Raw genomic sequence first — 26,931 nt, forward strand, 5'->3', positions numbered from 1 at the left:
TTTTGCTATTGCCTGATTGTCCAAAATTGAAATTCTTCGCTGTTCCCAAATAAACCCATTTTGCTGGTAAAACAGTGGTTGCTTTACTTTTGAGGTTAATAGAACAAATTGGTTTTATAAATCTAGATTTAGAGAAAAATTTGTTTTAAGGAGTTGGCTGTGCCACTGCAGGGGCCAGTGAGTCCAAATTCTGCAGGGTAGGGTGGCCAGGATACCTGGAAACCCAAAGAAGCATCTGCTTGTGGAATTACCTCCTCCTCAGGGAGAGAGCAGACCGTTTCCTTTTCATCCCTTCACCTGATTGGATGAGGCCCACCCACATTATAGTGAATAATCTGCTTTCCCCAAAGTTTACAATGTTGATCTCATCTTAAAAATATACACACAAAAAAAAATTCTAGAAGAATGTTTGACCAAATATCTGAGTACCATGATCATAGTCAAGTTGACATACAAAACTAATCATCACAGGACTTTCCTGGTGGTCCAGTGGTTAAGAATCTGCCTGCCAATGCAGAGGACAGAAGTTCAATCCCTGGTCTGTGAAGATCCCACATGCCACAGAACAACTAAGCCCTATGTGCCACAACTACCGAGCCTGCATACCCTGGAGCCCGAACTCTGCAACAAGAGAATTCAAGGTAATAAGAAGCCCATGTACCACAACTGGAGAGTAGCCTCCACTAGCCGCAACTAGAAAACGCCCGCTGACAGCAATGAAGTTCCAGCACAGCCAAAAACTACAAATAAATAAATACCATTTAAAAGATAATAATAATAAAATTAATCATCACAGCAGAGAAAGGGGTCTGTTCCTGTCCCCCTTGGAGATGTTTGCCTTCTGTGTTACAGAGGAAGCCAGTGGGAGCTGCCCAGGAGTTTCGTTCTCATGGTTCTGGACACAAGAGTTGCATGTCTGTCTCCTCTCTGGCCTATGTGCTACTGGGCATGTTTTCTTTCCTTGCTGGGTGTGGCTCAATGCCTGATGAAACCTGCCAGGTGGTCATGTGTGTGCTGAGGGACTGGGCCCACAGGAGCAGGCCTCTGGGGACCTGTGTTTGTTTAGGGGCAGAACTGAAACCCGAGTGGCTCAGACGTTGCCTTGCTGTGTGTCCCTAAACAAGTCAGGGCCCTCTCTGGTCTCTTCTCCTCACTGTTCTCATCAACTCTGAATTCCCAAGCCACTGGGAACAGGGAGAAGGGGAAAGAGCCTCAAAAGATGACCTCTGGGAAAATAATTTTTTACATTATATATATATATTATATATTTAGATGTAAATATAACTGAATCAGTTTGCTATACTCCTGAAAACTAACACAATATTTTAAATCAGCTATACTTCAATTATATGTATAAAAAAAGATGACCTCTGGCCCCCTATGAAATTATTTGCTTTGCAAACACTTTACAGCACTAGCCATGTACCAGGTCCTGTTCTAAGCACTTTGCAAGTATTTTAATCTTTGTATTAAGCCTGTGAGATAGGTACCACTGTTACCCCCATTTTACAGATGGGGAAATCAAGGCACAAAAAGGGCTGGCAGTGTGCTCAAAGACACAGACATAACCCATATCAAGCCCTCATAATCCAGCTCAAGGGGCCATGTTTTTAACTACAAGCCTCCCTTCAGAGCAGAGGAAAGGCTGGGGGCGAGGCCTGGATTGAAGCCTGGATTGGGCCGGAAAACTCTGTGAGTTTCCTTTTCCCCTGGTGTAAGTTTCGATTTTCTCCCCTCTCCTCCCCCTGCACACAGAAGTTCCTTATTCTCCTCAGCCTCCCGCTCTGCCTCCAGCTGTCATCTCAGCAGCCAGTCAGAGCCATGGGCGGCTGGGAGTCCCGCGTCTATGAACAGCCTTCTGAGAAACTGGAGGAGTTTATCCAGAACTACCTGAGGCCCTCCGAAGACTGTCAGAAAGACATCGACCAGTCAGTGGACACCATCTGTGCGGTCCTGCAGAGACCCTGCCAGTCCCTCACCGTGACAGGGGTGGCCAAAGTGAGTAGATGGCTGGGCTCAGTGCTTCTGGGACCCGGGAGGAGGAGGGACTTGGCGCTGAGCACCCGCTGTGTTCTGGGCCCTGGGCGCGCAAGACATCACCTTGTCTGAGCCCACACTGGACTGACATGATGGAACAGGTGTAGAGTTCAGGGGTACAGGCTGGGGGAGCGCCGATTCTGCCCCTTGCTGCTGTGTGACCCGAGGTAGGTTGCTTAACCTCTCTGTGCCCCAGTGTCTGAACGTGTAAAATGGGAGGGGAATATTACTCAGTGCCAAGTGTTAAGAGGCTTAAACGCATGATGCTCTGGCAAGAGCTTGGTACAAAGCTACAGCAGTAAATTAGCTGTGGTTACTTGTATCATTTTTATCCTCCCCATCTTATAGACAAGTAAACTGAGCCTACAAGAGTTCAGTAAAACTATTCAAAGATGTTCTGTGATTTCTCAACTCCAAGGAGGTGGGAGGCCTCATCAGTGAAGACATGTTTGGTGCTCTGGCACAAACCCTAGGGTGGATGCTGAAGATTCTGGAATTTTGAGGAAGAGATGATGCTGGGAAGGTGCCAGGACCCTAGGGTGGGGAGGGGATCACGTTTGCCCAACCCCACCCTCACGCTCTCCAGCACGGGAATCGCACTTCTCTGCAGTCACGTGCTTCCTGGCCTCTGCCCTTTCACATGCCCACTAGCCCTAGGAGTAGACACATAGGCACGTGGTGTCTCCTGTCTTGGCCCAGATAAGGAAAATGAAGCTTGGGGAAGTTATTATTCGTTGGCATTCGACCCGGGATTTTAAGCTCTGGTAACCCATTTGGGAGGGCCCCGCTGGTGGCTCCATGGTAAAGAGTCCACACGGCAGGGCAGGAGACCTGGGTTCGATCCCTGGGTCAGGAAGGTCCCCTGGAGAAGGGAATGGCAACCCACTCCAGTACGCTTGCCTGGGAAATCCCATGGACAGAGGAGCCTGGTGCATGGGGTCGTGGAATTGGACGCGACTGAGCAACTAAACAATGGCGACAATGTGTTTGGGAGCATGCACCCTTAACCACTGTGCAATCCTACCTCTCAATATTGTTAACTTTTTTCTCATTAAAATAATATGTACAAGTGCACATATGTGTACAGTACAGCCTGCTGGATTGCCGCAGACAACATACATGTGTGACCTATGCCCAGATCAAGAAATAAAAGTTTCCCAGCCCCCACCCAAGAGTCCCTGGGCCCCTTGTCTAGTCATTACCCTCAACCCCAGCCAACCATGCTCCTGACTTCAAACAGCATAGATTAGTTTTGCCTATTTTTAAACTTTGTGTAGAGTGACCAACCTTTCAGGTTTGTCTGCGACTGAAGGTTTTTCTGGGACATGGACGTCTCGGGGCTAAGACTGAGCAGGTTGGTCTCCCTGTCTAAAAGACGTCATGCACGGTGTGGCGTTAATGTGCGGGCTTTGTTTCTGACCCACCGGTTGATGAAAGGTACGTTGTTGTGTGCAGCTGTTGTTTTCTCATTGCGTTGTTGCTATGTATTCCCTTGTGTGGGCACACCACTCTTGTCTGCTCTACTGCTGATGGTCATCCAAGTGGCCTTCTGTCCGGGGCTCGTAGGGAAATTGTTGCTGTGGGTGCCCTGATTCAGCTCTCTGGGTGGAGAGATGATCACCCGCCAACTCAACTCTTAGACGACGGTGACATGTGGGACTTCTGCTCGAGTTGAGAGATACGTCTGCCTGTTGGGGTGCGCAGTGACCTCAGAGGGTTCAGACTTTCACATCTGCTTCTCTGTTGCTGGTAGGGTGGCTCCTATGGCCGGAGAACGGTCTTGAGAGGCAACTCCGATGGTACCCTTGTCGTCTTCTTCGGGGACCTTGAGCAATTCCAGGACCAGGAAAAAAGACAATATGAACTTCTTGCGAAAATCTGGGGACAAATGAAACATTGTGAGTGCACGCTAAATCTGGCAGCCAAGATGGAGCTCCAGAACACCAATAGGAGCTCCAGGGTCACTGTCCAGCTTTCCACAAAACAGCAGAGCATCACTTTCAACATGCTGCCTGCCTTCAATGCTCTGGGTGAGCCCTCCTGGGTGTGTGCAGGGTGGTGGGGAGGGTTGGAGGTGTGGGTCTGGAAGGGCTTGTCAAGAGAACAAAGCCAGTGAAAGAGGTGGTGAGTAGCGTGGGGATGGAATAAATACCACTAGAATCGAAAAGAAAGTGAAAGTGTTAATCGTTCAGTTGTGTCCTACTCTTTGTGATCCCATGGACTGTAACCTGCCAGGCTCCTCTGTCCATGGAATTCTCCAGGCAAGAACACTGGAGTGGGCTGCCATGCCCTTCTCCAAGGGATCTTCCCCAGCCAGGGATCAGACCCTCATCTCCTGCAGAGCAGGCAGATTCTTTACTGTTTCAGCCACCATAGAAGACTCCTCCTACCTTGAGCTTACTCTGTTCTTTAGAACCTCTCCTTTAACTCCTAACTGACTTTGGAGGAAATATTCTAGACTCTGAAACCTAGAGTAGAGTTCCTCAAACTGTGATATGCACACAAATCCCCTGAGAAACTTGTTAAAATGATGGTTCTGCTTCAAGAGATTGGGGTCCAGAATTCTATATTTCCAACCAGCTTCATGGTGGTTGCTGCTCTTCTGCGGACCATAGTGAAGATGTAAACTAGAATAAATGTTGGTTAGAGGTAGAGAATGGGGAAAACATCTGAGAAAAGTTCAGCTAGAGCAGGCCTGGAGTTGCCCTCTAATGAGGTCAACATCAAGGCAAGGCTCTTCCATGGGCAACTGTTTGAATGGATCCGTGGTTGGATGGAAGGATGGTTGACTGAATGGATGAGTGGATGGTTGACTGGGTGAATGGATGAAAGGATGGTTGACTGGATGGATGAATGGTTGGTTGATTGAGTGAATAAGACTCACCATAGTCACAGCTTAGTCTCAAGCATTAGGTACATATATTATCATAAACTTAAATATCAGTGTTGACATCCAACCCCTCATTAAACAAATGGAATCAGAAAGAAATGACTGTATCCAGGGCCACACACCCAGTTACTGGCAGAAATAGAATAAAAGCCCGAGTCTTTTAAGTGTCAGGCCTGGTGCCTTCAAGGGGGACACACACACACACAAAACCTGATGACTCACATTCACAGAAAGGTGACCTAGTTCAGAGGAAAAAATGCAGCAGTTTGTGAGTTAGGCGGCCTGGGGAATTCTCACCCTGATCCTACTACTAACCCACCTGTGTCCAACTGTAAGATCAAAGCTAGAAAAAGCTAACTTCCAGGGCCTTTCGGACAGTAAGAATTGAGAATACATGCCTGACTCAAAGTGTTACTGAAAGGTGTGTGGGTCCAACTGCTCACCGTCCAAAAGTCAATAAATAGGCCAAGCTGATGGAAAAGAAAGTTAGCTTTATTTCAAATGCCAGCAACTTTGGGGGAGGGCAGACATCTGTCCAAAGGTTGACTCCTCCCGCTGATAGTGGAGACAAGCTTTTATAGACCAAGGGAGGGCGCTACATGAAGAAAAAGCACAGTAAGCTTTGACAGTCATCTTCAAATTGGTCATCAGTGATCTGACCAGCATCATCTCAATGGTTTTAGGTGCAGTTTATCTTCAGTTCCAGGGTCGGTTTATTTCCATTTTCTTTGGGGTCCATTCTCAGAACTGCGGCAGCTCATGTCATGGGTACAGTCTGGTCATTGTGTAGTTAAGTTCTTCTGCCTGGAGTTTTAGTATCTATATGACAGCTCACAGATATGGCTCAGAATGTTATCTATAATCCTTGAGAAGGAAACTCTCAAAGGTCCTTGGCTAAGCTTAATGTTGAGTTAGTCGTTTAGTTGAGTCTGAATCTTTGCCACCCCATGGACTGTAGCTCAATTATGTTTAATGACTACATTATTATTATTTGGTCTCCTTTGACTCTTTTCCTTTATTTCTGCATGTTCTCATCTCTCTGGTTACACTTATCCTTTGACTAAAGTTTTCCACAGGCAAAAGGCAGACAGAGAACATGGTGGGGGTGGGAGGAGGCAAGGACCATAGTGTCCTGCTCCATTTCAGCAGGAGGGCTGGAGACAAGGTGAAGAGACAGTGTGACTCAGAATTCGTAGGATATCCTATGTTCTCTGCTCTGGTTCATGGCAAGTAGGTGGGGAAACAGTGGCAACAGTGGCTGACTTTGTTTTTGGGGGCTCCAGAATCACTGCAGATGGTGACTGCAGCCATGAAATTAAAAGACACTTACTCCTTAGAAGGAAAGTTATGACCAGCCTAAATAGCATATTAAAAAGCAGAGACATTACTTTGTCAACAAAAGTCCATCTAGTCAAGGCTATGGTTTTTCCACTGGTCATGTATGGATGTGAGAGTTGGACTATAAAGAAAGCTGAGTGCAGAAGAAGTGATGCTTTTGAACTGTGGTGTTGGAGAAGACTCTTGAGAGTCCCTTGGACAGCAAGGAGATCCAACCAGTCCATCCTAAAGGAGATCAGTCCTGGGTGTTCATTGGAAGGACTGATGTTGAAGTCGAAACTCCAATACTTTGGCCACCTGATGCGAAGAGCTGACTCATTTGAAAAAAACCTGATGCTGGGAAAGTATGAGGGCAGGAGGAGAAGGGGACAACAGAGGATAAGATGGTTGGATGGCATCACCGACTCAATGGACATGAGTTTGGGTAGACTCCAGGAGTAGGTGATGGATAGGGGGGCCTGGTGTGCTGCGGTTCATGGGGTCGCAAAGAGTCGGACAGGACTAAGCGACTGAACTGAATTGAACTCCTCTGGTTCACAGCAGGGCAGTTGGAAATAAGGCCAGAGCGCCCTCTGCTGGCTTCTCCCCGTCATGCAAGGATGATGTAAGAACGAAAAGACCAGGTCTTCCTCACATGTAGTATCCAGGAGCTGCCACGAGATGGCGGCAGAGTTACACATTCCAAACTTGAATCTCTTTTTTTTCCTAGACGAAACAATAACTGTGACTCAGAATTCGTAGGAAAGCCTATGTTCTCTCCTCTGATTCAGAGCACAGTGGCTGGAGATAAGGCCAGAGCGTCCTCTGTTGGCTTCACCCCGTCATGCAAGGATGATGTGAGAACGAAAGACCAGGTCTTCCTCACATGAAGTATCCAAAAGTTTCCACGAGATGGCGGCAGAGTGACACATTCCAAACTTGAATCTCTCTCTTTTTTTTTCCTTAGAGGATACAACAGTGGTTGCTTTCTGAGAAAAGTAGGGCTTCCCCGGTGGCTCAGATGGTTGGTCACGACTGAGCGACTGACATTTCATTTCATTTCATTTCTGAGAAAAGGAAACTACAGGGGAATTTTTAAATTACATTCTTTACTAAATATTAGCCTAACTACATTTTATTATCTAGCAGGACAGACCACCCCTCACCTTTTATGCAAATAACCCATCCTCTTACAGATGAAGCAGTGAACGTGTGCTATCTAGCCGCATCCAGCCTTCTTTGTGGGCTCTCCAAGGCTAGGCTCCCTGAAAATCAGACGTTCTGCTTCTCTTTCACACCAGGCTTAAGTGAGAAGCCCAGCCTCTGGAGCTATCGAGAACTCAAAAGATCCTTGGATATGGTGAAAGCCAGGCCCGGTGTGTTCTCAGTCTGCTTCACTGAACTCCAGGAGAAGTTTTTTAGCAGCTATCCCAGCAAACTAAAGGATTTGATCCTCTTGGTAAAGTACTGGTGTCAAAAGGTAAATTTCAAATTGTGTGTCTGTTGCTATCTATCATCTGTTTCCCTTTGACTGAGATGATTCATCCTGGGTAAAGTGTCAATACAACATCGTTAAGAATGGTGGCACAGACAGTAAAGAAGCTGCCTGCAATGCAGGAGACACTGGGTCAGGAAGATCCCCTGGAGGAGGAAACCCACTCTGGTATTCTCGGCTGGAGAATCCCATGGACAGAGGAGACTGGTGGTCTGCAGTCCACAGGGTCACAAAGAGTTGGACATGACTGAGTGACTAACATGTTCACGTTCAAGAATACAGCTCAGGACTTTACTGGTGGCCCAGGGGTTAAGATACCACCATTCCAATGCAGGGGGTGCGGGTTCAAACCCTGGTAGGGGAAGTAAGACCCCATGTGCCCCCCCCAACACACAAAGGAATACAGTTCAGTGCATTCTTGTAGCCTTTTAGGCAATCCTCAGATCGAAACAGGGCACATTTCCTGCACCCCAGTCCATACTGCTCCCAAACAAACCTCTGTCCTAACATCTGTCGCCACAGATTAGTTTTGTCTTTAAACTCGGTGGCAGTGGAATCATACCAAACGTACTTTTGCTCAGTGTTAGGCCTGAGAGGTTTTTCCCTGTTGTTGCAGGGAGTAGTGGTTCTTCATTGTCTGATACTATTCCATTGCATTGACTGTACTTGGCTGCATTCCACTGCTAAGGGTCATGTGGGTCACTCCCAAATTGGGGCTATCATGAATGAGGCTACAGTGGGTATTCCCCCACATGTCTTTTTTTTCTGGTGACTTTAAGCAGTCAGTTCCTCTTGGGTAAAAATGCAGGAGTGAAACTTCTGTGCTATAAGGTATACTCTGTGTGTGTGTGTGTGTGTGTGTGTGTGTGTGTGTGTGTGTGTGTGTGCACGCGCATGCATGCTCAGCTGCTCAGTTGTATCTGACTCTTTGTGACCCCATGGGCTGTAGCCCACCAGGCTACTCTGTCCATGGGATTTCCCAGGCAAGAATACTGGAGTGGGGTACCATTTCTTCCTCCAGGGAATCTTCCTGACTCAGGGATCAACCCATTTCTCCTGCTTCTCCTGCATTGGCAGGTGGAGTGGAACCTTTTACTACTGCTCCCCTGGGAAGTCCACATACCTTATATATGTAATATATATTTATATATTATATACATATATGAATGAGGAGGGCATGGCGACCCACTCCAGTATGCTTGCCTGGAGAATCCCCATGGACAGAGGAGCCTGGTGGGCTACAGTCATGGGGTCGCAAAGAGTCAGACATGACTGAAGCAACTTAGCTACATATATGAATATGTATGTATGTGTGTTTACATATACACATGGCATATATGAATAAATATATGGACTATATAGATATAAATTTAACTTTAGTAAATATAGCTGAATAGCATTCCCAAATGCTTGTACCAGTTCACACTCCCATCAGCTGTGCATGATAGTTTCAGGTGTTGCACATTCTTGTCAACACTTGCTATTGTCAGTCTATGGAATTTTAGCCACATATTATTTCAATCACTAGCAGGGGATGGCAACTTCCTATAGACTTCTAGTTTCTTGCTTTCAGACCCCTGGCACGGGTCCCGAGTTACCCGCCTGCCTTCTCTCCTCTCACAGTGCCAGGAAAAGCTGAACAATTCCTCCCTGCTGCCTCTGTATGCACTGGAGCTGCTTACGGTCTATGCCTGGGAACAGGGCTGTGGAGCGGAGGACTTTGATATGGCTGAAGGTGTCAGGACTGTTCTGGGGCTCATCGAGAAGCAGGAGGAGCTATGTGTCTATTGGACGGTCAACTACAACTTTGGAGATGAGACCATCCGCAACATCCTGCTGAGCCAGCTCCAAGCCCCGAGGTACCAAGGTTCCCATTCCGTGTCTCCTTCCCTCTTTATCTGCATGCCAGGCTGTGCCCCCTTAGAATGAGGGTCCATCCCCACTTTCCCCAGCCAGGGGATCTGTCAAAAGAACACCAGCTGCAGTGGTTAGGGAGGCAAAGAGAGGTCTGTCTGAAAGAGGAATGCTTCAGCATTTCTCACATTCTAAGCCATTGTCACCTTTTGTCCTCAAAGCAAGCACTTCCCCTCATAGAAAGAAGGGGCTAAGGAGACGGGTCAGCAAAAAGAGGAGACTGTTTTATTAGTTTATGAATGGAACATGTCTATGAAGCAGAGTAAACAGGACCAGAGAGGCTAGACATCTTAGACAAAGCACTTCAGCAATTGGGAGAAACTGCAGGAAGTAAAATACAGATTCCTGGGTGCCCAATCCAGCCCTCTTTCCCTTAAACTGATTTCTTCTCCCACAAGCAACCCAACTGATTATTTTTTTTTAACCAAATGAAATTTATAGGCCGGTAATCTTGGATCCAACTGACCCAACCAATAATGTGAGCAAAGATAACATCTACTGGCCACTGCTAAAAAACGAAGCTCAAAACTGGTTGCATTCTCTCAGGCAGAACGAGTCACCTGGACCATCTTGGAATGTTCCGGTGAGAGCTGGTGTGCTGCTGCAGACAGGGCCCGCCTGACACTTGGACTACAGTCTATCCAAGATCACCCTAAGTTGGTTTCCCAGAGCTGCTGTGACAAAGTACCATGAACTGGTGGCTTAAAGCAACAGAAGTGTATTCCTTCTCAGTTCTGGGGACTAGAAGTCCAAGATCAAGGCATCAGCAGGACCGTGCTCCCTCTGAAGGCTCCAAGGAAGAGTGCTTCCATGCCTCTTCCGGCTTCTCACGGTTGCAAGAAATCCCTGGCTTGTGGCAGCATCACTCCAGTGCCTACCTCCGTTGTCACACGAACCTCTCTTGTGTCTTCACAATGTCTTCCCTCCATGCTTGTCTGTTTCTCTGTCTCTCTGCTCTTCTTATAAGGACACCAGTCATACAGAATAAGGGGCCAACAGGCAAGACCTCACCTTAACTCGATTCTTTTCATTGTTTGCTCACTTTTGTGACTCCACAGACTGCAGTCCTCCAGGCTCCTCTGTCCGCAGGATTTCCTGGGCAAGAATACTGGAGTGGGTTACCATTTCCAGCTCCTAGGGATCTTCCTCACCCAAGGATCAAGCCTGCACCTCCTGCATTAGCAGGCGGATTCTTTACCACTGCACCACCAGGGGCGGCCCCTTAACTTGATTACCTCTTTGCAAAGACTCTATTTCCAAATAAGGTCACATGCATGGGGCCTAGAGGTTGGGACTTCAATGCAGTTTTTAGGAGGACACAGTTCAGTCTGTACACACACCCTTAGGGGACTTCCCTCCCATTAAAATGATGGTAAAGTGTAAAGCTGAACAAAGGGGAACAGGGGCATCTGCAGACGAGAGGTTAGTTTCTGCAAGAGAGGAAGCAGGTGAGAAGGTGGTGACAGGTGAAATGGAGCAGAGCCCAGGAGACGTGGGTGGTGGCCCCCCCCAGCAGATGCTGGATCAGGCCCTGAGCTCCTTTCACACACTATGGGGGTGGGGGTGAGAGTGAGAAGTGAGGCTGGAGATGAGAACTAATGACATGGCCAGATGTATTGACTTCCCCTCTCCCCTCCCTCAAAGGAGAAGCACATCGATCCATACAAGTCTGATCATATCTGCAAAGTCCCATCTGCTGCATAAGGTAGGCAGAGTCATAGAGCAGGACGCGGACATTGGGGAGGGGTATCGCTGTTTTCCCTCCCCTGAGCAAGAAGCAAACTGCCTCTGCAGACTGAGGCCTGAGCAGAACAGCAAAGAGAAGAGGCTCGGGTGAGGTGTCTTGAGCTGTGGTCCACAGCGCACATCCCATCTGACGTTTTCTACTGAAGAGGAGAGAACCGCGCTTCTGGGCGGGTGTCAGACCCCCTTTACCCATCAGAGCATGGTTTCCTTCCAGAAGCGACCACAGGTGCGAGGGAGTGAGCAGGTCCCACCCTCCACGACCCCATTTGATTCGAGAGCAGGGAACTGTCCCCTTCAGAATGAGCACACAGCCCCTCTGAGCCCAGGACATCCCTCTCTTCGACACACTTAGAGGGAACAACATCCCCTGCCATGAAGGGTCGAATAGTGTCCCAGAAAATTCACGTCCCCCCAGATCCTCAGCATGTGACCTTCTTTGGAAGCAGGGTCTTTGCAGGTATCAGTGGTTAAGGGGTCACCCTGGATCAGCGTGGGCTCTGAATCCAATGACTGGGTCTTATAAGAAGACACTCAGGGACAGACGCAGAGGTGACGAGGTCACATAACAACAGAGGCAGGGGTAGGTGTGATGCCACCACGAGACAAGGAAGATGGCAGCACTGCCAGAAGCTGGAAGATGTGAGGAAGGATTCTTCCCGGAGCCTTTGGAGAGAGCCCGGCCCCGCCCACGCTTTGATTTCAAGTGCTTAGTCTCCAGAACCGTGGTTTGTTACAGCAGCGCCCGGAAACCAGTCCACCTGGGCACAGGGTGTTTAACAGAGTCTGATAGAACCTTGAAAAAAGGAATGAGTGTGATCATCAGGAGTCAACAATACCCACAATGAGTGGGAAAATAAGGAAGGAACACGGCAGTAGGAGAAGCTATTCATAGGAGGTACTGGCCATTGGCAGACGAAGCCAGAACAGAAAGTGGAAACTGGAGAGTGATTCAGAGCCCGGGGCATCACAAACCTGTTTGGGAGAAGGAGCCAGATCCCTCCTGGGGGTAAGGAGGAGCAAGGAGGGCAGCTTTTGTTTCAGGCGGATCTTGGCTACCACCTGAAACTCAGGGTATGTCGATATGAGAACTCAAGATGACAAAGGTACAGTGGGAGGGTTGGAGAGCAGGAGGGAAGGGTCGGTGGAACAGAGGAGGCGGGGGAGGAAGCGGGATGGGAGGTGGTGGCTGGCAGGGGGCATCTCACAGCTGGCTCCTTCCACAGCCCGCGCCACTCTACATGACCCCAGGCCATCTGCTACATAAGTTCATCGAGGACTTTCTCCAGCCTGACCAGACTTTCCAAGACCAGATCAAGAAGGCTCTTAAAACCATCTGTTCATTCCTTGAAGAAAATTGCTTTCGACATTCAACTACAAAGATTCAAGTTATCCACGTGAGCCCTGGCCTTTTTCTTTGCTCTTGTCGGGGAACTAAGCAGTCCCTGGGTCTCGGCAAGGGTTGTGACCACCGGAAATGTGAGGGCAAAGGATGCGGGAGGGAAGCTGGGGAGATCAACGCCTGAGACCCCAGCTCTCAGTGGGGGATGTGGAGGCACTGCTTAAGTTGTTCACGAGAGACTTTGGGGCGGGGCACGTGGTGTGTCTCGAAGGATCTCTATTCCCCTACCAGGTATCAAACCTCAGGCCTACGGCATTGAGTTCAAACTGCTGGACCACCAGGGAATTCCCATTCACGATAGACTTCTGATTCTGCATTAACCTCCAAGGTTGACACGGAGGTGAAGGATTGCTGCTTGGCCATCCCTGCCCATCCTTAGCTTGTAGTGTATCACTTGTAATGGGAAAATTTTAGATTTTTACTATTAGTTGAAGATACTTTTTTCTCACTGTGGTCTCTTTTTAAACTTATTGATTTCAAGTGTAGTTACTGTACAACATCATATAAGGCACAGTAAGGCATGCAGTTAGGCTTCCCTGGTGGCACAGAGGTAAAGAATCCACCTGCCAATGCCAGAGATGCAAGAGACTCAGGTTTGATCCCTGGGTCCGGGAAGATCCCCTGGAGTAGGAGATGGCAACCTACTCCAGTGTTCTGTCTGGAGAATCCCATGGATAGAGGAGCCTGGTGGGCTACAGTCCATGGGGTTGCAAAGAGTCAGACACGACTGACTGAGCACACACAGGGTGTATAATATAGTGATTCGCAATTGTTTAAGATAATGTAATTTAAATGGTGGCTCCGTGGTAAAGAATCCACCTGCAACCCAGGAGATATATGTTCAATCCCTGGGCTGGGAAGATCTCCTGGAGGAGAAGATGACAACCCATTCCAATATTCTTGCCTGGAGAATGCCATAGAAAGAGGAGCCTGGCGGGCTACAGTCCATGGGGTCGCAAAGAGGCAGACAGGACTGAGCGGCTGAGCACCCTCCATTTATAGTTATTATAAAATAGTGGCTTTATTCCCCATATTGTACAGTATGTATTCCTAATAGTTTATACCTCTTACACCCCACCTCTATTGCCCCTTCCCCCTACCCTTCCCCTTACTGTAACCACTAGTTTCTTCTCTATGTCTGTGAGTCTGTAAAGCTATGCAGTCTTTACCAGAAGTATTTAGGACGTTGACTTGAGAAGTAGGTAATTTAAAACTAACCCATCCATTGTTTGTGGGTAAATTCACACATCAAAAAGTGTGAGACAAACCACCTTTGGAATCAGAGGATTCTATTTCTTGGGAAAATGAAACACTCTGCTTAGGACTTAGCCCTAATTGGAGACACAAACTTGGGACTACCCCCGGCAGCCTTATCAATTAGCCCAACGGGTGCCAGCCCACAGGGTCGAGCGGCTCAAGCTCTACAAAATGCTCTATCTCGATTTTCCTTTCTTCCCTAGTGGGGGTCGACTGCAAAAGGCACAGCTCTGAAGACTGGCTCCAATGCCAACCTCGTAGTGTTCGCAGACTCGCTGAAAAGCTACACCTCCCCAAAAAATGAGAGATGCAACATCATCAGGGAAATCCATAAGCAGCTGGAAGCCTGTCAGCAGAAGAAGGATTTTGAAGTGAAGTTTGAGATTTCAAAATGGAAGGCTCCCTGGGTGCTGAGCTTCACTCTGAAATCCAAAGTCCTCAACGAAAGCGTTGACTTTGATGTGGTGCCTGCATTTGACGCCCTGGGTAAGACTCCCAAGATTTGAGCCTCTGAAAGAGGAAGAGGGATTCTGGTGTGATGGAGGCAGGGGCGGGGCAGAGGGAAAGTCACGTAACTTACTCATCAGTCTTGGGTCCAGTGCCCCAACAGGTGACATAATGATACCAACATCTTACACCTGTGTGCATTTTCATTCTCATTTAAATATCCCAATGAAGGCCAGAGAGCTTCCCTGGTGGTTCAGTGGTAAAGAATACACCTGCCAATGCAGGAGATGCAGGTTCAATCCCTGGGTTGGGAAGATCCCCTGGAGAAGGAAATGACAACCCACTCCAGTACTCTTGCCTGGAGAATCCCATGGACAGAGGAGCCTGGTGGGCTGCAGTCTATGGGGTCACAGAGTCGGACGTGACTTAGCGACTCAACAACAATAGCAACAGCCAGAACCTGCATCATATGTTCCCACGGTGTCCCTCGCAGAGTCGATCAGAGAATGAGGTACACAGGAATTCAGTACACATTTATAGATAAAATGCCTCAAGTATTAGGGAAGGAAATTTTAAAAATAGACTTTGGGAGAAATTCTGAGGCAAAAACAGGAAATCTGGGTGTTCACCTTCAATCATAGGCAAAAATTTCCTTTTTAGAAATTCAGTTTGTAAGTGACAGATACACAGTGATGTGTTAAAAGAAACCAAGGGTATGTCAGGCATTTTCCAAATCAAAATCAAGAAGACTCTGGTACTTTCCTTCTGAATGGTTCTTAGTGTCTTTAGAGAGGAAATGACAGTATATAGATTGGAGGCCAGCTAACTTTTTCAAGCCTGGGTCTCCTGCACTGCAGGCAGGTTCTTTACCATCTGAGCCACCAGGGAAGCCCTATAAAAGATAAGAGAGCAAATATTTTCAGCTTTAAGGACCATGATTTATCTATCACAACTACTCAACTCTGCCTTTGTAGCTTGAAACCAGTCATAGGCAATACATTAATAAGTGAGCATGACTGTGTTCCAATAAAGCTTTATTTATAAAAACAAGAAAGGGGCCAGATGTCATCTGGGGGCCATAGTTTCCAAAGTTCAGGTTAGCACTGTCCAGAAAGACTTTCTGCAATAACAAAAATGTCCTATATCTGTGTTCTGTATCTATGGAGATGTGGCTATTAAATGTGTATCTATCTATCTATTAATAGATGTCTAATAATTAATCTATCTATTAATGTGTATCTGTATCTATTAAAATGTGGCTAGTGCTACTGACGAACTAAATTTTTCAATTTTCCTTTAGTGAGTTTGAATGCAAATAGCCATCTTGGCTGATGGCTACCCTATAGGACAGTGCAGATCTAGATAACACTTTAATAATGCCATCTATAGTCATATAAACCATATAATTTTTAATAACTCATTACTCTGGAGATATTAGACATCAGTAGTTTACATACACTAATAGAGTTCAAAGTAATCTCCCAGAATTAAATTGTATTGACAGTGTTTTGAGATCTGTTACTGTCTGGAGAGACTATAGCATAATGTAAATTTCTTGCCCGTGCTAGGTGAACTGATGTCTGGCTCCACACCCAGCCCCAGGACCTATGATGAACTCATCTGTTTGTATGAATCTTCTGATGTTTCCCTGGGGGGAGAATTTTCTGCGTGTTTCACGAAGCTACAGTGCAACTTTGTTCGCCTCCTGCCCCCCAAACTGAAGGATTTAATTCGCCTGGTGAAGCACTGGTACAAATGGGTATGACAGCTCTTGTCCTAGAGCCACCTCATTATTATTATTTTTAATTATTTATTTACTGTATTTTAAAAAATGCTTTTATTTATTTTTGGCTTTGCTGGGTCTTGGTTGCCGCTTGGGCTTTTCTCTCGTTGCGGCACGTGGGGGCTACTCTCTAGTGCGGTGCACGGGCTGCTCACGGCGGTGGCTTCTCTTGTGGAGCACGGGCTGTCGGTGCGCGGGCTTCAACAGTTGCAGCACGCGGGCTCAGAAGTTGCGGTTCCCGGGCTCTAGAGCGCAGGCTCGGTAGTTGTGGGACTTGGGCTCAGTTGCCCCGCCACAGATGGGGTCTTCCCAGACCAGGGATCAAACTTGTGTCTCCTACACTGGCAGGCAGATTCTTTACCACTGAGACACCAGGGAAGCCCTTACTCTGTTGATTTTTGATCGCGCTGGGCGTGGGCTGCACGCGGGCTTTCTCTAGTTGCAGCGAGCAGGTGCTACTCTCTAATTGCGGTGTGCGGGCTTCTCATTGCGGTGGCTTCTCTTGTGGTGGGGTACCAGCTCTGGGCATGCAGGCTTCAGTAGTAGTTGGGGCTCTGTTGCCCCGCTGCATGTGAGATCTTCCCAGACCAGGGGCTGAATTCGAGTCCTCTGCAGTGGCAGGTGGATTCTTAACCCCCGGACCACTAGCGAAGTCCTGGTCTTTATATTTATCAGTACTCTGTGACCACGAAACCAGCACTTACCAGGTGCTCACACTTGCCCATGCTGGGTGGGAACAGAACCACATTAAGGAATCTTCCCGCTCTTAACCTGAGTGTCTTTGCGGTGTTCGCATCACTAACCCCATTGAGTTGGGTCAGATGTAAGCCCCTCCTACCCCCAAAGCTGCTACATGTGGTTTATTTTGCCTTTGCTCTGACACCCAAAGAATTCTGGAACTGAAGGGAGGATGAAGTTGGGATGTGCATGCCTACAAGTCACCAGCATGGCTTACCTACTGATGGGTGCCCATAACACACACAGATGCTACTCTCGGAAGGCAGGTTGGAGTGACAGGCAGCACCAGGGGCTGCATTTTCTGTACTGGTTTACCTCGCTTCACTTCCATCAGCTCATGGGGGCATTTTCTGAGCCCCCACACGATAGCTGCTCTTTCGGGAGACGTTTCCTTTCTGTGTCCAGATTCCTGAAACTGGAAAAGACTGAACTCTGTGGTTTCCAGCTCTACACCCAGCCCCGGGGTGCTCAGAGCGCTCAGGGCTCCCGGGTGACCTTGAGAAAGGACTTTGCTTCCCCATGACTTCGTCACGATGACCTCTGCCTACTGGAGAATGAGGAATGAATGATGCAGGTGGAATGTCTGGCCACATGATTAGCACAGAGCAGGGCTTTAGGAAGTGATGAAAGTGTTAGTCGCTTAGTCATGTCTGATCCTTTGCGGCCCCACGGACTGTAGCCTGCCAGGCTCCTCTGTCCATGGGATTCCCCAGGCAAGAATACAGGAGTGGGTTGCCATGCCCTCCTCCAGGGGATCTTTCTGACCCAGAGATGGAACTCAGGTCTCCCTCATTGCAGGCAGATTCTCTACCGTCCGAGCCACCGAAATCCAGGACAAGACTATGTTATAACTCTGGGAAGGCACATAAAGCCAAAGTTCAACAAAGAAGCCTTCGTGGCTGCCTTTGAGCTGCAGACTGGCCCTTCTCAGGCCCCCAGCAGACCAGTCCCCCCAAGGCTGTGTCTCATGACGCGGTTGTCCCACTGTGGCCACAGCATCCTTCGTGTGTACCTTCTTGCTACGAGCGTGTCACCTCCTTGCTTTAACCAGTATCGCTGATGTTTCCGCTCTTCCCTCAGTGTGAACGCAAACTGAAGCAAAAGGGGTCTCTGCCCCCCAAGTATGCCTTGGAGCTGCTCACCATCTATGCCTGGCAGAAGGGGAGCAGGGCACAGGATTTTGACTTGGCTGAAGGTTTCCTGACGGTCCTGAAGTTGGTCGAACAATATCAGCATCTCTGTATCTTCTGGACGGTCAACTACAGTTTGAATAATGAGAGCCAAGTTCTGAGGAACTTCCTCCTGGACCAGATGAAGAGAACCAGGTGCTCCAAACCCCTCCGTTTCTTAACCTTATTCCCTCCAACACTATTTCGGTGACCAGAATTCACCTCCCAGGGGCCCTGATTCATTATTCCTCATATGAAACTGAGAAGGGAACTGTGCTGACCGTCAGAACCTCCCTCGGTCTCCAGGGAAGCAGGGGAAATGTCATCCAGGAGGAACAGAGCGGGAAGGACCAGGGTACTGGGTCCTGAGCTGCTTTCATCTTTCTCGGTCAGAAGGAAAAGCGGGGATTCATTGGCAGGTCTAAAAGGTGTGAGAGTTGGAAGAGTGTCCCTCAGAAATAATGCTATTATTCACTGCTGAAGGATCCTGCAGGTTATTTATTAGATTGGGTTCCCATCTCCATCCTACAAAACCATTCTCCTCAAGAATAGGAAGGAATCTTAGTGCATGCACTCAGCGCCAGCAGCAGGGAACCAAAACAAGGGAAGCAAGAGAAAAGAGAAGAGAGAAAATAGAGGAACACTGAGAAAGAATGGAGGAAGGAGAGGAAAAAAAGAGAAAAAGATACCGTGGCTTGCCAGCCATGGGTGTGACCAGCTTGACAGTGAGTGCTCAGTTAGTCCTGTCTGACTCCTCACAACTCCATGAACTGTAGCCCACCAGGCTCCTCTGTCCATGAGATTGCTCAGGCAAGAATACTGGAGTAGGTTGCCATTTCCTCCTCCAGGGGATCTTCCCAACTCAGGGATCCAACTTGCATCTCCTGTGTTGGCAGGCGGGTTCTTTAATCACTGAGCCACCTGGGAAATAGAGTTGCTTAAATGATAAATCATACTTCAGTTGCACCAGCATGGGGAGATGTTTATATCATGCCTTCCTGTGCGTAATAATGAATAGCTTTCAAAACTTTTCTGACCAATATGATTTAATTCTAGGGAATCCTTTCGAACTGTTTCAGTACATTGTAATGACTGACATCTAAGCTAGAAAGACACATTGTTTTATCATGGAAAAGAGAATGGGCCCCTAATTCTGTGGCCACCGGTTCTGAAAATGCTTGCCTCTAATGACTCCTAACCTCTTGTTTAGGCCTATAATCTTGGACCCAGCCGATCCTACTGGCGACGTGGGTGGAGGGAACTGTTGGTGTTGGCATCTTCTAGCGAAAGAAGCGACTGAATGGTTGTTTTCTCTCTGCTTCAAAGATAAGTTGGGATGTTCCATAGAACCGTGGAAAGTGCCCACAGAATCATCCTTCTAAAGGAAGTGTCGTCTGAAGATTACCCTGGGATGGGCTTCCATCTAAGAGCTTCCTCTGCTCTAGGAAGCTGAGATTCACTCGGCCACACATTACAGATAGCCCAACTCAGGCGCTTAAATGATTGGGTTTTTTTGGTCCCATTTGATGAAATCCTAAGGCAGGCAATCCAGGAGTCACTCAACAGCTCCGTCAGGCTTTCCCCGGGAGCAGATTGTCTCCACCATGACAGTTGGTGTTCGGGCCTGGATAGGTCTTCATGGTGTGAGCAGTGTGAGTCATTAAGCGGCAGCCTCTGGTTCCCTACCCAGGAGATGTGGGCGCACCGCCCCCAAGGGCAATAGCCGAAAACGTCTCCAGGGACTTCCCTGCTAGGGATCTACCTCGCGGTGCAGGGCACGTGGGTTTGATCCCTGGTCGGGGAACTAAGACCCCACGTGCTGCAGGACGACTAAGCTCACGCACTCGGGAACCCATGCAGCACAGCTGGAAAGCCTGTGTGCCACGATGCAAAAGACCCGTCACAGCCAAATAAGTAAATCAATTCTTTTAAGAAAAATGTCTCCAGAGATGGCTGAGTGTCACTTGGGGCACGCTCATCCCTAGCTCCTTCTGGCTCCACCCTCTTTAGTTGTCTAGTTGAGTCTTCCTGGCACTGAAGTAGCTGTTGCCCCTCTGGGTGGTGGGTTCGCCATCAGGCTGGAGGAACAGAAAGGTGGAGGACACCTACCCACAGGGTGTCTTATTCGAAGCCTCATCCAGCAAAGTCTTAGGTTTCCTTACCCGGAACCGTTGTCTCGCATTGCTTGCAGCTTAAAAGTGACTCCAGAAAGGGGGGCGGTGAAGACAGCCATGGGTGGGGGTTGGGTCAGTCAACCAAGAGTGCCTGCCACACCTGTTCAAAGCTCCACCTCCTTCCAAGATAGCTGCCACCAGGTATACTTGGCTCTCCCACCAGTTTCTCCATCAACAGGTACCCCAAAATTGTCCCTGGTTATTGTCACCTTGTCAGATACACTTCCTCCTTTCTTTTTCCTGTCTCGTTTCACCAGTGGTTTGGATATGTTTTATTCCTGCACATATATTTCTTTCTTTCTTTCAAGAGAGTGCAAGACACCAGGAAGTTGTGGAGCAGGGATGTATTCTATGGTCAATGAGATGCACTTACTCAGAAGTCTTAGATTCCTGGACTAGTAATGCTGGGAGAAACTTCTAGAGGCCATCAAGCAATAGCTTTTAAAGAATCAGTTCATGGTATAAAAGAGTAACACATGCCTCCCTTGACAGGCCCCATTACCTCTTCCCAACCTCTTGAAATCATCACCTCCACGCCCTCTGTAAGGTCTCACCTCGCCTCGCTGAAATCTCGTTCCGTGTGTGACCTCTGTTATTAACAGATCTGCTCTCATCCAGCTTGACGTTCTGTATTTTTCCGATGAACTCCTTCCTTTTCTTTCAAGTCTTAGAGGAGGGATCTCTTCCCAGAGTGAAGCCCTTTTGCTGGCCCTCGGTTCCTGTGATTCTGTCTTTTCGCTCTCATACTCCTCCACCCCGCCCGCCTCCCGTCTCTTCCCGTCTGTACAGAGGACCCGTGGGGCCCTGCCGCTTCACGGTCTCCTAAGCCAGGAGTGAGCCGGGCTCTGCTTACAACCGCACACTCTCCACAGGCTTGGACTGTGACTGTTGAGATAGACAGATATTTAGGTAGACATCAGCAGTTGTTTTATGTAGATAGACATGTACATGTGTTACATATGTATGACTGTTGACATTTCCTTCTGAGCCTACCTTTTCCCCCACATCCGTGAGCTGCTTCTTGCCAAATCTAGAGGCTTTACCCTCTGGCTTTGGCTTTCAAGACACTTGGAGGTCTAAATGTGTTAACCTCATATATCCACTTAATGTTTGATTACTACCTCATATCCCACCTGTCAGAAAAACAAGAATAGATCTGGTCTTTGTCGCCAGTTCTGGCAAAGGGCTTCAGAAACCCTTGGAACTTCCTGATTTGGGCTGTCTTTTGTATTCTGAGGAGCCCCTTCTGACCCTCCCTGTGTTATGCTAACGAGGTGTGGGTCCTTAGTTTTGAAGGATTGGCCTTGCCTGAAATGCCAAGAGTGTGATGAGTGTTGAAACGCTTAACCCCACCCACTACCAACCTTCAAAGAGGACAGGAGGGCTGGAGATTGAGGCGAAGCACATGGCCAGTGATTTAATCAACTGTGTAATGAAACCCTAATGAAAACTCTGGACAACAAGGCTTCCTGGTTGGCTGGTGAGCATATGAATGTATCACAAAGATGGGGGGATGGCAGCTTCTGTGCTCAGGAGCCTGCCAACCCTCCTCCCCTATATATCTCTTCATCTGGCTGTTCACTTGTATCTTTTATATAGAATGGTGATTGTAAAAATAGCCCTTTCTTGAGTTCTTTGAGTCATTCTATGAATTATTGAACCTGAAAGGGGGGTCCTGGGAATCCTTGAATTTGTAGCCAAGTCAGGCAGAAGTCAGAGTTGTCTAAGGACCCCGCTTGCAGCTGGGATGTGGAAGTGAAGTTGCTCCGTTGTGTCCAACTCTTTGAGACCACATGGACTGTAGCCTACCAGGGTCCTCTGCCCATGGGATTTTCCAGGCAAGAATACTGGAATGGGTTGCCATTTCCTTCTTCAGGGGATCTTCCTAACCCAGGGATCAAACCCAGGTCTCCCTCATTGTGGGCAGACGCTTTACCATCTGAGCCACCAGGGGATGGGAACAATGTTGTTTGGACTTTGCCCTTTAACCTGTAGGGTCTACATTATCTCCAGGCAGTGTCAGACTGAGTTGAATTGTTGTAGGACACGTGGTTAGTATCAGTGAGCTGATGTTGGAATGCACCACTATTCTGGCCCAGAATAAGGACAAAGGAAAGTGCTATGGCCTGAGGTTGAGAAATGGAAGAATGACCAGTATAAGTTCACATCTGGTCAGTCTACCAGTGACCAGACCCCTCTAGACACCTGAACTTGCCCTAGACCCAGAGATAGGAAACTGTGAGACATTGCCCCATTCTTACAGGGTTTATGATGTACTTAGACGAACCAGAACAAATTCCTTATAGAAGAATGAAGGGCAGTTTATAACCACACACTAAGTGATATGTGTACAGTGGACAAAGACCAGCAAAGATAAAGAGCAACTCAAAGCCCTTCAGAGAGGCACAGCGGGACCATTTTAGTTTTCTCAGCATTCAGTAGATATTTAAGGTCATTAAGAGCAAAGAAAAGGAAATGTTTCAGTGATCAAGAACCATGCAGTCATCCCAATGTTCATTGCAGCACTCTTCACAGTAGCCAAGGTAGGGAAGCAACCTAGATGCCCATTGCCAGATGAATGGATAAAGAAGATGTGGTACTTTATATATATATATACATATACATATATACATATATATAATGGAATATTACTCAGCCATAAAAAGGAATGAATCTGAATCAATTGTAGTGAGGTGGATGAATCTAGAATGAAGTTAGAGAAAAACAAACATCGTATAATAATGCATATATTTGAAATCTAGAAAAATGGCATTGACGAATGTCTTTGCAGGATAGGAATGGAGACACAGATGTAGAGAACAGACTTGTGGATACAGCGGGGGAAGGAGAGAGTGAGACGAATGTAGTGTTAACATATATACTCTATCATGTGTAAAACTGGTAGTGAGACGTTGTTTTATAACATAGGGAGCTCAGCTTGGTGCTCTGTGATGACCTAGAGGCGGGGATGGAAGGGAGGAAGGGAGGCTCAAGAGGGAGGGGATATATGTATATAAAATTATCACTGACTTGGCTTATTGTATGGCAGAAACCAATGCAACATTGTAAAGCAATTTTCCTACAATTAAAAGTTTTTTAAATTAAAAAAAAAAAAGAAACATGTAGTCACAGGTCATCACTGAAAGTACCTAGGGTACCTTCTCCTTTTTTTTTTTTTCAGAAAACAATGAATAAGAAATAAACCCAGCGTTTCTCGTACAGACTTTATTTCAGGATAAACAAATGGCCATGACTGATAAAGAAACAAAATTTTTAAGTGGAAAATCCTACGTAATGTTTGTTGAAAGTACAAGTTAGAAATACCACCCTTTTGCAACCTCTGATGAAACAGATGGTTTAAGCAGAGACTGTCAGTGGATAAAACCATTAGATGACTCTCTGGAACCTGTGAATATGTTGCCTGACATGGCAAAAGAGATACTGAAGATGTGGTTGAAGATTTGAGGTGGGGAGAGGATCCAGGTGAGTCCAATTGAATTCCACTCGAGCCTTTAAAGGCAGAGAAGTGGTTCCACCTGAGGTCGGAGAGGGTCAGCTACAGAGGAGGCAGGCAAGACGTCTGAGCTGCTCTCGGGGAATGTGAGGCTTCTGGGGGCTCACCACCCGCCAAGAGGCAGGCACCTCCATCCTACAGGACATGGGACCAGGCTCACCCACCCGCGGAGTGACCCTGCAGGCAGACTGTCCCCAGAACCTCCAGGTAGGAATGCCGCCCGGCCCACACCTAGATTTCAGCCTTGTGGGGCCCAGAACGGGGGAACCAGCCAGGCCTGCTGGGCCTCTGACCACAAAACGTGAGATAAGGCACTTGCATGGTTCTGAGCTGCTAAATGTGTGCTAACCTGTTCGGGCAGGGGCTGGTAAGCAGCTCAGGGCCTGGGCCTGGGCCTGGAGGAGAATCGGCCTCCTCCGACTCCAGGCCCGGTTAGTCCATCCTGCCCAGCCTGCGTCCAGGGGAAGCAACTCCCACACAAGAGGGAAAGCCGTTTTCTTCCTCTGCCCTCAGTACTTCTGACGCCGGTCGCCATGCTTTCTGTTTGGTTGGTTAGTTGGGGTTTGGGGGCTATGCTCAGTCCGCCCAAGGCTTCCCCCACCTCCACTTCAGAGTCCAGGCCTCCAGTATGAAAGTGTCAGCCACTCAGTCGTGTCCGACTCTCTGTGACCCCATGGACCTCCAGGTTCCTCTGTCCATGGGCTTTTCCAGGCAAAGATGCTAGAACGGGTTGCTATTCCCTTCTCCGAGGGATCTTCCGCACCCAGGGGTCAAACCCAGGTCTCCTGTATTGCAGGCAGATTCCTTACCCTCTGAGCCACAAGGGAAGCCGCCAGGCTTCTGGTGCTTCTAACCAACCAGTTATAAACTGGGGGTTCCCGGGACTCCCTCCTCAGGCTCAGTCATTTTCTAGAATGGCTCACAGAACCAGGAGAACAGCTTATTTACTAATTACCAGTTTATTATAAAAGCCTACAACTCTGATGTAGGCCAGCTGATGAAGGCCTTCTTCCTGGCTTGAGGGTGGCTGCCTTCTTGATGTGTCTTCGCGTGAGGGGAAGAGAAATGGGGGGCCAGGGAAAGAGAGAGATCTTTACTATCCCTGATTTTCCCCTCATTTCCTCCATCCCCAGTATTAAAGGAAAATGCTGGTTTTCTTATGTGTGTGTAATATGTGTGTATCTATGTGCATGTGTATATGTATTTTTTTCAGATTATGCATTTAATTCAGGCATATTAGAGAATTTTGAAAAAATGAAACCCACGTTTTCTAACTGATATTTTTCCATTTAAAAAAAAAAATTTTTTTTTTTTAAAATTTGGCTGCACCAGGTCTTAGTTGCAGCATGTAGAATCTTTTAGTTGCTGCATTCAAACTCTTAGTCTTGGCATGTGGGATCTAGTTCTTAGTCCAGGAATCAAACTGGGGCCCCCTGCATTGGGAAGGAGGAGTCAGCCACTGGACCACCAGGGAAGTCCCTGAAATCTGCTTCTAAAAGTCACCCCTAACCCCTACCACCCAGGAATGATCTCAGTTAACCTTCCATCTGTTCTTCTTTGCATCCACACAAACACATGTGTATTTACAAAGATGGAGTCAACATACATATATTATAGTGTGCCTTGGTTTTGCCCCTTAGTATGGAATCATGAGTATTTTCTCATGTCATCCAATGTTCTTTGAAACCACTGTAATATTCCCTCATATGGAGGTCACTGTGTCCCATCATATGGGTACATCATCATAGGGATTTAGTAATTTTCTTGTGGGTTTGTTTATTTATTAATTTGCTTTTTTACCCTATCAATCAAGGGGTTATTTTAGATAAGTGAATATTATTAGAAGCATTAAGTGTGGATATCTAACAACTTATACTGGCCAGAGTAAGAATATTTATTTCCTTTTGTGATTTTTAAAAATTTTCTATTGGAGTATAGTTGATTTGATGGTTGAGATGGTTGAATGGCATCACCAACTCAATGGACCTGAGTCTGAGCAAGCTCCGGGAGTTGGTGATGGACAGGGAAGCCTGGCGTGCTGCAGCCCGTGGGGTCGCAAAGAGTCAGACACGACTGAGTGACTGAACTGAACTGATAGTTGATTTACGCTGTGTGTTAGTTTCAGGGGTATGGCAAAGTGAGTAAGTTATACATATATGTATATTCACTCTCTATTTTTCAGTTTTAGATTCTTTCCCCATACAGGTCATTACAGAGTATTGAATACAGTTTTCTATGCTGTATAGCAAGTTCTTATTCGTTACCTGTTGGGTATATGGCAGTGTGCTTATGTCAATGCCAATCTCCCAATTTGGCCCTAGCCACCCACGTATCTCCTGGTGACCGTTATGTTTGTTTTCTCCATCCGCGACTCTACTTCTGTTTTGTAAATAAGTTCATTGGTACCCTTTTTTTTTTTTTTTAGATTCCACATATAAGTGATACCATATGATATTTGTCTTGTTTATGGTTTCCTTTGCTGTGCAAAAGCTTTTAAGTTTAATTAGATCCCATTTTTAAATGTTCATTTTCATTTCATTCATTAGGGAGTGGATCAAAAAAGATCTTGCTGCAATTCATGTCCTAGTCTTTCATTTTTGTTGGACATGTTTGAAAAAGATCTTCCCTTTTGAAAAATTTGCCACAGCACATCTTTCCATACATAAACTTCTGTTTCTTTCTATAAATGGAAGCATAGTTGATGTACAATCTTATATCAATTACAGGTATATAATATGAAAATGCTGGTGTGCTAACAATTTCGTTATCTGTTTTAACTTTGAGCATGTCCACCCATGGGCATCGGGCAGCTTCCCGCTCACAGTCAGTATCCTAGACCCACCATGCGTGTGACTGAGCGGAGGGGGCACCATCCACGGATCTACACCTGTGCTGCTCACTGTCACCCTGGCATCGCTCCCCTCTTCTTTCCCTGATCTCTGCCTCTACTCCTGACCTCTTGGCAGCTCCACTCTTGCTGCCATCTTGTGGTCTTCAAGAGAATTAAATTAGCCTGTGCAGAAGGCAGGCAGGTCCTGGAAGAAAGTTTCG

The 26,931-nt window shown here is 47.3% G+C and overlaps 1 protein-coding gene across 3 annotated transcripts; it reads left to right on the plus strand.

Moving 5' to 3' along the window:
• Nucleotides 1-1,759: 1,759 nt before the first annotated feature.
• Nucleotides 1,760-26,310, plus strand: LOC133056482 (2'-5'-oligoadenylate synthase 2-like). 3 transcript variants are annotated; one of them, XR_009692827.1, is made up of 11 exons: nucleotides 1,762-1,998; nucleotides 3,791-4,067; nucleotides 7,546-7,724; nucleotides 9,363-9,598; nucleotides 10,095-10,236; nucleotides 12,623-12,793; nucleotides 14,259-14,541; nucleotides 16,071-16,261; nucleotides 18,104-18,348; nucleotides 19,403-21,846; nucleotides 23,548-26,310. XR_009692827.1 is itself a non-coding variant. In XM_061141827.1 (10 exons), exons 1-10 carry the CDS (start codon nucleotides 1,822-1,824, stop codon nucleotides 19,572-19,574), a joined length of 1,968 nt encoding a protein of 655 aa, XP_060997810.1. In that variant the 5' UTR covers nucleotides 1,760-1,821; the 3' UTR covers nucleotides 19,575-23,363. The 3 variants fall into 3 exon arrangements, 2 of the variants coding, with proteins under 2 accessions (XP_060997810.1, XP_060997809.1); XM_061141827.1 differs by lacking the exon at nucleotides 23,548-26,310 and having other exon boundaries at nucleotides 1,760-1,998; nucleotides 10,200-10,236; nucleotides 19,403-23,363; XM_061141826.1 differs by lacking the exon at nucleotides 23,548-26,310 and having other exon boundaries at nucleotides 19,403-23,363.
• Nucleotides 26,311-26,931: the final 621 nt, after the last annotated feature.

Source organism: Dama dama, chromosome 5, assembly GCF_033118175.1.
Source record: "Dama dama isolate Ldn47 chromosome 5, ASM3311817v1, whole genome shotgun sequence".
Lineage (NCBI taxonomy): Eukaryota > Metazoa > Chordata > Mammalia > Artiodactyla > Cervidae > Dama > Dama dama.